Below are 13,566 nucleotides of genomic sequence, written 5' to 3' on the forward strand. Positions count from 1 at the left end.
GCTCTGTGGGCAGGATGCGGCCACGCCAGAGCAAATCCGACCGTCTCCAGGGGCAGGTGGGGAAAAGGACGGGGATGAGTGATGGAGAAACCCATGGCAGCCCCGGGATCTGCCCCCGGGCTCCCATGCGGGAGGGCCACAGCCAACAGGACCTTATTTTTAATTCCAGGCAACATGAATCACTGTTTATTAGGACAGGTTTTATTTTCTGAGCTGGAATCCCGGCAGCCATTCCGGTAACGCCACGAGTGAGTAAGAGCAGCCTTGGATTCACCTTTCTCTGGCTGATGCAGGGTGTTCCCAGGGGATCGTTCCTAACCCGGAGCGAGGCAGACGGAGCGGCTGTCCTCCTTTCCGGCTCCTCAGAGCACCCGCCAGACACTCACTGTTGAACTGTTATGTTTGGACAAGGCAGATTCCCTTCAGGATACAAAAAGGGACGGTGTGAGGAGCCTTTCCTGGCATCAGCGTCCGTTTCGCCTGGGGGGGTGATGGGGGTTTTGTCACATTGACTTCTAGGAAGGGATTTACCCCATTAATTGGCCTCTTGTAAACGCACCGGGTGGCTTCTCGTAGTCTCTCAGATGCTCAAAGTCCCTCATTTTTATTTAAGGGTACTCAGGGCTTTCACAAGGCACTCTCTGCTCTTCGATGGGGCTCCGCTTCCCTCCCCTCCCCACTCAGCGGGAAGCGAGCACGGGCGCCAAGCAAGCAAAGCAACGCTGGGATAAAACCCTGGAAGTAAAACTTTACTTCCAGGAAGTAATCCAGCTGGGACCAGGTATGGAAACTTCCAGCCCTTGCGGTGGGTGAGAAAAGCCTGAGAAAGTCCTCAAAGGTCACGAGTCCCAGAGCACAGATCCTCCTTCCGACACTATTTTCCAGAACACGTCTGGTTCCCGATGAAACAGCCCCGGTACCGCGATTTGGGCGGGAGGAGGGCTTGCGGGGAAGGGGGACACAGCCCTCTCAGCCCTGCTAATTACATCCCCACCCCGTAACGCCCCCCCAAGGCTTGAGGAGCAGCGCAGGGCTCCCAGCGCGGCCGGGATGGACCCAGGTGAGCAGGGGAAGCCCAAGGCTGCCGTGCCAGCACAGGGCAGGAGGGCTGGAGCCGGCCGCGTCCCGTTGAGTCCTTTCCAGATGAGTTTCTCCTTTAGAAAGGAAAAAAACCCAAACAAACTATGACTTTAACTCCACCATGGCCAGATGCAGACAGGGCTGCAGCACCTGATAACGCAGCCATCTGTTTCTACTTGCTGGTTTACTTTCACAACCTACAAAAGCTCTTTCTGGTCCGAGGTCCATGCAAATGCCACCGCCTGGAAAGCTGCCCACGGGGGCCACAAGCCAGAGCGCCCAGGGTGCAGGCGCTTCCCTTCGGGAGAGGGCAGGAGTGGGAGGCTCGATATACGAGTTTAAAAATACCAAGGGCTCAAACGGGCATGAATAAATCTGAAACCACCACCTAATCTGAGGCAGGCACCCACAAGTTCGTGCAAGTAGGAGCCAGGCAGCAGCTGGGCCCAGGAGAAGATACCACGGCTCCCGTGGAGGTTCACACCCCCCAATGGGGGCTTCAAAAACCACGGTGGGCGACGTCTGGCCTTGCTGCGAAGCAACACAGGTCGGTACTGGGACCACAGGGAGAGAGGGATGGAAGGAGCTGCTGGGATGGAGGGAAGCCTCCCCAGGGTCAAGGCTGAGCATCTGAGCTGAACCCTCCACCCACTGCGTGGGACCCGCAAAGGTTTTTAGGTTGCCTCTGTTTTCATCTCAAACCCCAGAGATTAAAGAGGTCTCCGAGCACCTGCAATGTGATCAGTGGTTCTCCCTTTGTCCTCTTTAGGAAAACCTGAAGCAAGGTAGCCATGTCCTCCAGCACCCCAGCCCAGCACCCCTGACCTGGTGGAGGGCAGGATGGGAGCTGGGCATACGGGGCCGCACCAAAGACAGCAGCCGCAGCTCCAACCACCACCTGCCAGCTCAGCCTGGGCCAGCACTGGCCGCTTCTTACAAACTGCAGCCCTCAGGCAACTGTTTTCTGCTTTGGGCACCCCAATAATCTGGAAATTCATCTAGGAACAAAGATATTTAAGAACATGGCCTGGGCTGTGGCTTCTCTCGCAGGGACGCAGCGGTGGTGCCGGCTCATCCTCCAGGCTGCTCGACTTCTCCGTGCTTCGCCTGCTCTGCTTACAGGAGTGTGGGGTCTCAGACTCCCCAAAAATGCTTACAGAGCGAGCAAACGGAGATCTGCAGCAGCTCAGTCTGCATTTCCACCTCCCACCCCTCCCTGAACAGCATAAACAGTTTGTGGCAGTTCAGACACATCCCTCTTCCTTCGCTGCACTTCCGAATAGAAATTGCGCTTTGCATAAACAGCTGCCCAGCGACCCACCGGGAAACGGAACAGGCAACGCTGCGCGGTGCCCGTTAAACAGAGTTTGTGTTTAAACACCAACTAGTTATCCTTGTGGTCCCCACGCAAACCCGCCAGTAAAGACAAAAACCCACTTAACGATCGATCGATACCCCATAGAAGGATTCACGGGACATTGGCGGAGCAAAGGGAAAAGGAACGCAAAAAGCTGTCCGTTTGTGCTGCCCGTAGTCCAAAGGCCACCGGAGTGTGCCTGCTCAGCCAGCCACCGCACGGGGGGGCTGGGGGGGAAAGTTGTTTCTCTGAAGCAAGGGCACCCTTCCAACGGGAGGGGGGCAGGCGGCTGCCAGCTCCCCGAGACAGGACTTTATCTCGACCACAAAGAAACGTCTGCCATTACGCTGCAGTTTGCGCAGGAGCCGCGATTGGCTGGCGCGAAGGAAAACTCTTGTTTAAACCAACGCAAAGCGAAAATACAAAACCAGGCGAGTTCCCGAGCCCAGGGCTGCAGAGCCGGGATCCCGAGCCAAGCCCTGCCCGAGGAAAGGGGACGGGCAAGCTGGAGCCCGAGGCCTCAGCATTCTGCAAAACAAGGAGAATAAAGCAGGGGTTGGGTTATTCGAGCCGAGCCGCAGCCTTAGTTACATCTGATTCCCGCAATGGGGCATTTCTTCAGAGATTTCCCACCCCCTCCATGGACTAGATATATTTCAAGTATGTAGGCTTAGTTTTCTTCATTTTGTGGGGGAGGAACCTTAGCCTGTGTCTATATTTAAAATCACCACTCTTACAACTAATCAGAGGCACGGCTTTCTCTTTAATTAAAGGTGCTTATCCTTTAATGAAAAAATAATTTAAGTTTCAGTCCCTGTCTCTTTTGCAAGGACTGCATTGATTTACGGATTGAACCACGTAGCTCCTGCCAGGCAGGGAATCTCCCCGTCTCTGGCACCAGTACACGCAGGAACCCGCAGGCGACGATGCAAGCACGTGGCACACAGCAGATGACTGGGCTCGGGTTTGTTGCGGGGGTAAGAAATGGCAAAACAAAACAATTTACAGCATTTCAAGTTTGTGTTATTCCCGCTCCCAGCCTGCACAACCCTTTGTTCTGGAGCACTGTTAATTAAAACATGCAAATGACTACTAGGCTTGTATCATGTATAAGTAATGGTGTTTCCTCACCTTTATTGCTAAGGTTTCTCAGGGCATGTGAGACCAGCAGGCCCCTGTTCCTCACAAACCTCCAGACCATTCACACCTGGTTCAGCCCCAGGAGCTGCCCAACAGCCTGCACGTGTCTGCTCCCTCCTCCCGCTCCCGGAGAAGCCGGCAGCACTCGGCCCACGTACGCAGGAGGGAAACGCAGCAGAGCTCAGGTTTGCTGGGCTGCCTTCAGCCGGGCAACAAGGTTCACACACAGAAGGAGAGCTGGAGAATTTTGGGGTGAAGTCTTGTTTACCCATAGAAGGAGGGCTGGCGGCTTTTGGGGTGAAATCTTATTCCAGCACACGCAGGAACTAGAGGTGAAAGGCTCACTTCAGCAAGAGGAGTGGCAGTGCCCAGGAGAGCGTCAGCATCTATTTGCAGCCTCAAAAATCCAGTAGTACCAGTGGCGGGGTAGACAGAGCCTGCCAGAGATCTCCTTACAGCCCAGGGTGGTACTCACTCCGCTTGTACTAACAACTTCAAGTATGTACTGGGTGCAAGAATGCTTTTTTTTTTTTTTTTTTAGCCTTTAATCCCTTCTTTGAAAGTACAGCACACCCAGAAGAGCACTGTTTTGATTATTGAAGGGCTTGGCAGAAGTCGCAGGGGCCACATGGACACGGCTCACCTCAACTGGTCCAAGAGACAGCTCCGTTTTCACACCCAGTTTGGCCTTGCTCTGTCAAGTCCTCCAGCAGCACGTTACACATCAGTAGAAGTCTGGCAGGGCTGCTACCCACAGAAGATGAGCAGCACAGCTATTAGCCAGCCCAGCATCTTTTACAAGCTTAGAGTCACCTATTGTATGGCTGTGATGAACTACTGCAGCTCACTTCTGTCCTAACACAGCAAGTAAACCCTTCAGCAGCTCTGCTGACAGCTAGATGACATTGGCCTGACTGAGAAGAAAAGGAATTCCCTGTAGAAAGTTCAAAAAAATTCATCGAGATTCAGATTTTATTTCAAAAACAGTCATGAACTTAATAAATTACACAATTTTTCCTCATTATAAATTCTCAATAAAATATATTTTACAGTTTTTAAAGAAAGATTTGAAAAAAAAAAATCTTTTCTGAGTGCTGAAAAGTATCTTGACTTTGTGTCACGCTGGTGAGTAACTCTGAAGCTGCTACAACAATTTCATTTATCAAAGGTTTCAAAACAAAGACCTCAGACAACAAAAATCAAACAGAACAGAGACATCGAGGACTACCATTCAGCGTTAACCAAGGAAACACTCAGCATCACCCAACAGCAAGGCTAAGCACCATGAGAGGGATTTCAGGTACCCCCCACCCTTTAAAGTGGCAATCAGTGCAAAGAAACACTTTGGGAGTCAAAAAAAAAAAACACCACCCAAACCAACTTTCCTGTGCCATTCCCTAGCACTCGTTTCTGCACGGCAGGCAGGCAGGCAGGCAGCACGGTCGGTGTTCATCCTTTGAAAAACTTCAGAGGAGAATCAGATGATCTGCAAAGCGCCTTACAGGTAAGTAGTATTATTCTGTACTAGATTCATACTTTAAGGTAACATAGTTGATTCTGACTTTTAGGTAGGCAAGAGTAAGAGGAAATTAGCAAGGCATTTTGAAATGTTCCCAAGTTTAAGATAGAAAAATTGTATACCCTCTTAAAACTTTACTCATCGAGTGAGCACGCTGAAACGCAAGTACTGTGAAAGTGTTGGCACAGACAGCGAGAGGTTTGTTTTCCTCCTTTCAGTAACAAGCTGAGGCTTCAGTTGTACTGAACTCAGTTAAGATATGAGAACAGGCAGATCTCCACTCTTAGAACATAAGAATAAACAGATCTCTCCTTGTCATTACTCACAGAGAGGCTCCAAGTTGTCTTTTATAGACTAAGTTCCCTGCAGGGAAGGGGGCGACACTAGGACATCTACGCAGTCAACAGGCTGTATCCTCGGTAAGATGCAGTCGCCTCTGTCCCTGCCGATTTATGCTGAAGCGAAGGCACTCTGTTGTAGGAACACTGTCTTCTGAAAGTTACTTCTATAGCATCTTCTAAACAATAAACATTGTTTAGAGTCAAAGTGTAACTGTCTGAGAATCACTGTTTAGACAACTTGCCTTAAACAATAAAGTGAAGTAAAATAACAAGAATTAAGGACTAGGGCCCTGTGGGCAACTGTCACCTGCTCTACACAGCACCAGGTAAGGACCAGCTGTAGTCGGTAAAGCCTCTGAAGTTTGGCAGAATCAGAATCCTTTGCTTTTGGAAGAACAAAAAGTTACATTTTGGTTGTGCTGTTTATTCACACTTGGGCAGAATAAACACTGACTGCTCAGAACTGCTCTCGCACCACTAAGAGGGAACAGTATCCACACAGTAAATTATACAAGGTCAGTTTCAGGTAAGATTTGGGAAAAAGAAACATTAAATTGATTTTATTAAGAAAACTGGCCTTTGTTGCAGCTTTAAAGGCAATTTCTTAAGATTCTACTTTTTCCAAAAGGTCAAATTGATGAGAAAGGTCATGGTCCTGCACACAAAAGAACAAAGTGTTATACTATTACAAAGCAGCTTCTGTCTGCCGTACAGCGTCAGGTGACCTCAGGGAAACCTCTCTTAGCATATCAACCTGCTTCTGTGCAATAAGAGCTGGGGATAAGCAGCCTTTCAACTACTTCAAAGCTTTCCATCCTACCATCCGTGCTTTTAAATAAATATTACTTCTTTAAAAGGAGGAAAACAAATAAAAAAATCAGCCAAGGTTGCCACACAAATCGGAGATACCTTTCACATACTGGTTACTGAGTTTTCTCCCATATTTGAGAACAGGTGTGTTCTACAAGACAAACAGCCACCCCTTTATCTCCTCATTGCTACCAGGTTAGAGTCAGTGCCAGAAAGGAAGAGACCATGACCAGTATTATTAGATTCAGTTAACAGGAAAACTGTGCTGCAACCCGTATTTTGAAGAATCTTAAAAATGACGCTCTATGCTGCTGGATTCCCTCATCCACATTTCCATAAACTAAGCCCACAGTATCCTGCTATTATAAATCCTCAAGGTGCTCCTGGGTTATAGACACAAGGGCAGAGAGCACGTTGCGAAACTGTAGGTTAACTGATTAAAGTATTTGATTACTAGAAGAAAGCAAAATCGAATTCTTAATGAAGTAGCCCACATGCTAGCAATCTGATTGCATACATTTGTAATTTGACTCCCCCGGCAACGAGATCATTAAGCTGTAAGTGCTAAGCGTGGTCATGACAGCACTTTGAAAACTGCTCATCCCCTTGCATTGCTTGCTTTTTTTTTTTTTTTTTTGTCTACAAAGTCAAGTATCAGACTCTATCTTTGACATTAGATAACAAAAATAAATAACAAAGTTACTCAGGCCTGGAAAAGAAGGAATGCTTCTCATCTATCTTCTTCACCCAGTTTTCTAGCAGACCCCAATCATTCAGACCCACAGCAAGCAATTTAAGAAAAGTGGCATACACTCCTCCCAGTCACTCGTATACATAAATATATACACAGAATTACTTTACAAAGCCTGAAGATTTGCACGACCAGCATGCAAATCTCTTTTTTTCCCATGAGAGTTCCTAATACTGACATAGGAAACTGGAATGTACAAAATACTCCATGTCATAGTGCTGGAAATCAAGTCTCAGCTCTTAAGACATCCCACTGCCAGTGTACACATGCGAACATCATCACATCTTACACTTGGCGTGTAACATCCTGGTATTATACACATCAACGCATCTTAACACAATGGCCAACTCAACATTCGTATCATTTCTGAAACTCTGAAGAGATTCGTCTGGTAGAAACTACACCCTGCAGGTCTGAGTTTAGGCTCGTTTCTTTTACTGCCATTAAGTTGCACCATCCATTAGGTGAGAAGCAGCTCTACCGAGAGAGACACGACTCGGCAGATCACGTGTCCCAGCTGCTGTCTTTAAAAGCTATGTTGACTAATCGCAGTTCTAGCTCAAAAGCATCGGGTCGGTCCTGCGGGTTGGCAGCCAGCATTTCCTTGATCAGCTGTTTCATTTGAGCATTCATGGATTTCTTCTTTACAGGGATGAGCAGTTCCATTTTTGGGTTTTCTAGAAGCGCTTCTCCAACAGGCACGATCGCTGTCCCCTGCTTGACGTAACTCCCCAGAAGTTCTTTCTTTGTTTCTGTATCTACGAATGTGATTCTTTCCAACATTGCCCAGATTATAATCCCCAACGCAAAGATGTCTGCTTTGGCAGTGTAGTGTCCTTCCCAAACTTCAGGGGCCATATAGAAGTCAGTCCCACATGCAGTTGATAGAAAACACTTATTGACATTGACCGGTTCCTCGGGATTCTGTCCTGAGGCTGAACATACTTTACTTAGCCCAAAATCAGCTACTTTCAGGGTGGGCTCCAAGTCACTAGCATCCATCCTGCTCTGAGAGATCAGAATATTGTCAGGTTTGAGATCACGATGAATAATCTGATTTTTGTGCAGGAATGCCAGTGCACTGCTGAGCTGAAGCATGAAACTAGTGTTGGTCTTGCGGTTCGGCTTTCGGGACAACAGATACTCATTCATATCTCCTCCATCACAGAAATCCATTACAAACCAGAGGTAATAAGCGCTTCTGGGGTCAAAGACTACTTCTCCTTTTAATGAGGTCTCTACAAGCTGCAACAAGGAAAAGAAACGTCACAACTACCTGATGATCACAAGAATATAAAGATATGATGGAAAAATACATGAAGTTTGGATCTTCCTCTCAACAATCCAGAGAGTAAGATATTGCAACTGGTAAAAATAAAGCTTTATGTAAAATTTCTGATGTAAAAAAAAAAAATAAAAATCACAATGTATTTGACAGCCTCCTTATTTTTGTGTGCGAGAAGCATATCAAGTTCACACTCCTGCCCAGCAGCTAGAGCTAGACCCAGATAAGAGTATTTTGAGAGATATGAAGTGGCCATTGCACTCCCATCTGTTTCAGCTGGACAGCGTCCCACCCCAACAAAGCCTGTCCCACCCATTTCACTAACAACTTTAATGTACAAACAACTAACTCCGCACAGTGCTGGTGGGTTGTATTTGTCCTCCACTGATGAAGCAGCACCACAATAGAGTTTTAAAGCCTATTCTCCATTCCTTACACGTTAACTTATGCTAGCAAGTGTTAACGCAGGATCCCTTAACTCAGGGGAATGCCTGTCTACAGGCACAGCCGCTGTACCCAACACCTTGCCCGCCATCATGATCCACCAGCTGTTTCCTAGAATATGAGCAGCAAGCAGCTCGAGCAGCCAGTTCTAATGGCTGCTTCATACAAAAAGCAAAGTAAAACCAGCAATTAGTTTTACTAATCCTGTTTACACAACTACACATTTGCTGCTTCAGCTCCTCTGAGGTGGCTCTTCGCACGCTCTGGAAGGTAAGTCTCACAATTCTGTTAGAAGTAAACCAATGTATACTAAACCAAACATAGCTCCTACAGGCTTTCAAAAATAAAGGTTGCTAGTAATATTTAGAGAGCCATTTTAAAATGCTTTTAAAAAGTTACTTTTTCCATCCAAGAGCAAAATCACTAGCAATTCACAGCTATTTTTAATTGTAAGCACAACTTGTACTCAAACCAGGCCGACTTAAAAGAGTAAATCCATGTTAGAACTAGAAAACTACGTATTTAGGGTTTACAGTCAGTAACAGCGAGATTAAGGTATCGCAGGACAGCAGGGAGTCTCCTTTGGCAAGCGAGCACCACCACGCAGCTCTCCCCTCCGCATGGCTCCACAGAAGCTGTACTTACATCTCAGTTCAGAGCCTTAAGACAACACAATCCACTACTACGTCTGTGACAGTGGCAAAGCACCACAGGACCACGCTAGTTTAGGGCTCTCATGTTACTGCCTTAGTTAGCTGACACCAGTTAAGCATCTGCCCCCAAGCCCTTCAGGAGACACTAACACCCTCCCCGGCCAGCCTCCTCACACTGCACCAGTTCAGCTCTGTAAAGCAGTATCGCCTGGGCTGGGGAGAGGAGAGGGCAAGCCAAGGGAGATCTGATTTTCCTCTAGTTTAGCATATACACGCATTTATGAAGTGATCCCAGTCTCTTCAGAGTCAGCTCGGCTCTGCCTTTTGCTCTTCTCTGTCCTCTGGAGCAGGAAAACAACTCGTAGTGCCCGACACGGGGGAGATCTATGCTCACTACCACCAAAATCCAATGCTGCAGGTGATCTGGAAGCTCTCCCCCACCTTGCAGTTCCACCCTGTTTTTTTTAAGCTCCTCCCTGTACAACTGTCCACAAGTTTGATGTAATATCTCACAGATCCACTAACGACAAGGAAGGTAAGGCACTAACTTCTCCCACACGAGCTGGACAGTACTATTCTACCTAATCCCTTCATGAAAGCAGGTCAGTAACAACTACCAAGCTACAGGGAGTTCACAAAAGCAAGAATCCTCTGTCTCAGGCTCGTACAGCATTCGGCATGATCTGGACAGCCGTGAAGGGTTGTCAGATGAATGTTCAGTAACAAAAGGTCCACATTAGACATGCAAGAATGACAACAATAGAAACTGAAGTGTTAAAAGCTGACCAGGGATAACATAATAAACACGGAGCAGGCCACTGACTTCTTAAACCAGAGACACAAATTTCTGCCAAGGGATGATTTATAGTTGGGGCAGCTTCTTGACAAGGCAATGAATTGGATTATCTTTCGAGGTCTTTTCAGAGCTACCTATTGTTCAAAAATATGCATCTTAAGGCAACTTAAAGGACGCTTTCAGTAGCCACATAGGGGGAGTGATATTTATTTCCTTATTTATCATACCTTTACCTCTTTTTGAGGAGATTAATAGTTATTTATTCAAAAAAGAAAATGGCTTACCACATGCTACCAATCACTTATTATTTCTGAAAGAATTTTAAGTGCTGGCTTCCTAAATCAAGACAGTTACTTCCTCTTCCAAGGACATCCGAGATTAAGAAATTCTTCAGAGTTCTGTCTCAAGACATTAGAACGTGTCTGCTCGTTAACCCCACAGCAGGGCTTCTACCAAGTAATACAACAGCCTGCGCCTCCCTTCTGCTTTACCTGTAGTGTTTCCTCAAATTACCAAAGCTGATTTGCATTTAAAAAATACCGGAGTCTTTTAGAGTGGCATGGTTTCAAATTACAAGATACAGGTGATTGTTCAATAGATACGCCCTTTTAAAGATATAAAATAATTTTTGGGTGTCAACAATATGAACAATACCCTCTCCTAACTAAACATACCTCAAAAAAAAATGATCTTGGCTACCCACCTCCTTCCCTCCCAGCTACACATCCGTATTAATTACTTCCACCCCATTACCTCAGCTTCATGTACCTGTAAATAAAGGGAGGAACTGGAGCCATGGGACATCTTCTGCACCATACCATCTTTCTGCAAGATGCACTCCTCCAGGTGAATGACGTTGGGATGCTGGCTCTTGATACTGCTAAGTGCCCAGAACTCACGCAGAGCTAGTTCCACATTCTCTGGAGCATGGCACCGAATCTTTTTCACCGCGACCCGTGCAGAGGTCTTCCTGACGACTGCTTCGTACACCACACCATAACTGCCACGACCAACCTCCCGTATTAGATCGTACTTAGGCTGGCTACTCACCATCTTCAAGATCAAGGGTTCTGGGGAAGGGGGAAAAACCCACAGAACTAAAACTCATGAGCAAGAACTGGGCTGTATTTTCCCCCATATGGCTTGGTGCGGCGATATTAGGCCTACCAATACCCTGCAATTAAAAGGGCAGTGCCTCCAAGCGTTACACTGAATGCAACGCTGCATTTGAGTGCTAGAATATTCCAGAAGCTATTCTGTAAACCTATACCTGTTGCCACGGACTAGTTAAAAGTGAAATTACATCATTTTAGGGGGATCATTAAGATTTCAAATACAGCCCAGTTTTCAAGGTGGCAACAATTCAAACCTAGACTGGTACTGTGCCGAGACAGGACTATCGCGTATGCTCCTGCTCCTTTCTCTCAGTGTCTTCCGTGAACATCTGCGGGAACAATAGTATGGCATCATGCTCTCTGTCCACGCCTGGGATAGCAGAGAAGAGGTTCTAGTTGAAGCCTGTGGTTGGGCAGTATCAGATTTAATTAACACTGCCTTTATAGAGGTGACTGTGTAAGTAAATGTTTCTGTTATAATTTAATCATTAAATTCTTTTACTGATACTAAGACAAGAGGATGCTTCAATCGCTTCTGATTTATTTTTTACCTAGTCTCCTCTGAATGAGGAGCCTATGGTTACAACAAGTTAAAAAGTGGCAACTGATTGCAAAAGCTTGTACCCAGCATCTAACTTCCACTTTTGCTCAACAGAGCAAGGACAAAAGTTAAGATATTGCTCTATAAGTAAAACAAAAGACACACACACACAAAAAAAAAAGCCACCAAACCCTGCTACAGATTTATGAACCTCCCTGCACGCTTCCCTGCAAGATTACAAACCAAAACACACCACCACCACCTTCACACAACCAAACCAAAAATGGGACACTGACTACAGACAGGGGAAAAAAAAAAAAAAGCTTGGCTAGCCAATTATCACTGGTCAAACAGAATGAAACACAAAAATAAACAAACAAAAGTGACAGCTAGCATATCACAACTAAAATAGTTTGTAAGATTGACAGTGATAAATGTAATTCTCTTTGTCAGTAATCCAGGCAATAAGGACCACATCGAAACAGCCTGTTATTAGTAGGAAGCTTTCAAGTATTTCCACTGTTTTGGGTACTTTTTTTTTTTTAGAAAAAAAGGGAAAAAAAAGAAAAAGAGAGAGAAAAAAGGTATCGTCAGTCTCAGGGCAATACTGCACAGACATTTTAACCTTTCAGCAAAGTTCTGTGATGCACATTTACATGAACATTTTGAACTGAAATGTGATGTGCCCAAGAAACGCATTACCATGAGATTCTGCTCACAAGGTGCGGTGAGCCCGCACCTGTAGCAGGACTATGAGGAAGAGATTAAGATTACAGCCTGAACGTTAAGATCTGACGGGCCAATAGCCCCTCCCTTGCCGGGGGGGGGCGGGGAAGAGCAGGATCTGTAACCTCACCAGCGGCCAATCCTGAGGAAAAGACTGCGTTACTCAAACACTATCACATCAGGTTCAAAACGAGCAGAAAATGTGTGTGTCCCTCCTCCCCATGTTGAGGGTCAGTCAGCTGTGTGCTGTTACCAGAGAGGATCTGTCATTCTGCCGAGCCTCAGGGTTGCTACCCGCCCTTCCTTCGCCCCCAGAGCGGGCCAGGCTGGTCTGGAAATGCCACCGAGGTTTATTGCCTAACGCCATGAGAAGTGCCGGCTGCTCCCCGGGGCAGCGACCGGGGCAGCTCACGCCAAGCGGCAGCGGGGACGGGCCCAGGCCCCGGCGGCGCCGAGCAACCAGGCCGGGCCTGCCCCTGCTGCCTCCCGCAGGCCCGGGAACCCGCACCCGGCACCTCACAGGGCGAGCGCCTTCCCTCCCCAGCCACCTCGTTAGCAGCAATAATTACGGAATAAAATAAATTACACACTGCCTTCCCCCCCCTCTCCCCCGGCCTTGCTCCTCCAGGGAGGCCGCATAAGGGGCTGCCACACCGGGACCCGACCTGCACCGAGAGGGACCTCTCTCCGGAGGGAAATTACCCAGGCACCGCTCTCTTCGGGCCGAAGCCGGGTCTCACCCCCTCAGCCGCGGCCTGAGGGGGAGCGCGGCCGGCGGGGCCCTGCCCGCCTCTGCCGGTACCCCGGGGCCCCCTCACACCTGAGGCGGAGGTCGCCGCTTGTATGGGCCCGGCGCGGCGCATCCTCTCGCTATGGTGCGGTCCCCCATTATGACACGGGCGAGCGACAGCCCAGACCCGCTCCCCGCCGCCGCCCCCGGGCCGGGCCGGGCGCCGCGTTACCTCGGCGCCGCCACCGCGCTGCCTCCGCCCGGCCGCCATTCTAGGG

At 47.8% G+C, this 13,566-nt stretch overlaps 1 protein-coding gene across 2 annotated transcripts; it reads right to left on the minus strand.

The window, feature by feature from the left end:
• Positions 1-3,792: 3,792 nt before the first annotated feature.
• On the minus strand, positions 3,793-13,566 carry PDIK1L (PDLIM1 interacting kinase 1 like). 2 transcript variants are annotated; one of them, XM_082494242.1, is made up of 3 exons: positions 13,379-13,566; positions 10,945-12,363; positions 3,793-8,243 (listed from the first exon to the last, which is right to left on the minus strand). In XM_082494242.1, exons 2-3 carry the CDS (start codon positions 11,227-11,229, stop codon positions 7,503-7,505), a joined length of 1,026 nt encoding a protein of 341 aa, XP_082350368.1. In that variant the 5' UTR covers positions 11,230-12,363; positions 13,379-13,566; the 3' UTR covers positions 3,793-7,502. The 2 variants fall into 2 exon arrangements, with proteins under 2 accessions (XP_082350368.1, XP_082350367.1); XM_082494241.1 differs by having other exon boundaries at positions 13,521-13,550.

This window comes from Vanellus vanellus (assembly GCF_965231255.1).
Source record: "Vanellus vanellus genome assembly, chromosome: 22".
In the NCBI taxonomy this organism is placed as follows: domain Eukaryota; kingdom Metazoa; phylum Chordata; class Aves; order Charadriiformes; family Charadriidae; genus Vanellus; species Vanellus vanellus.

Excerpts from the sequence above, each read along its gene's own strand:
- PDIK1L (XM_082494242.1), bottom strand. The coding sequence starts at position 11,229 with ATGGTGAGTAGCCAGCCTAAGTACGATCTAATACGGGAGGTTGGTCGT. Across the intron at positions 8,244-10,944 it reads GTTCCTCCCTTTATTTACAG|CTTGTAGAGACCTCATTAAA; the intron begins GTACATGAAGCT and ends TCCTTGTTGCAG.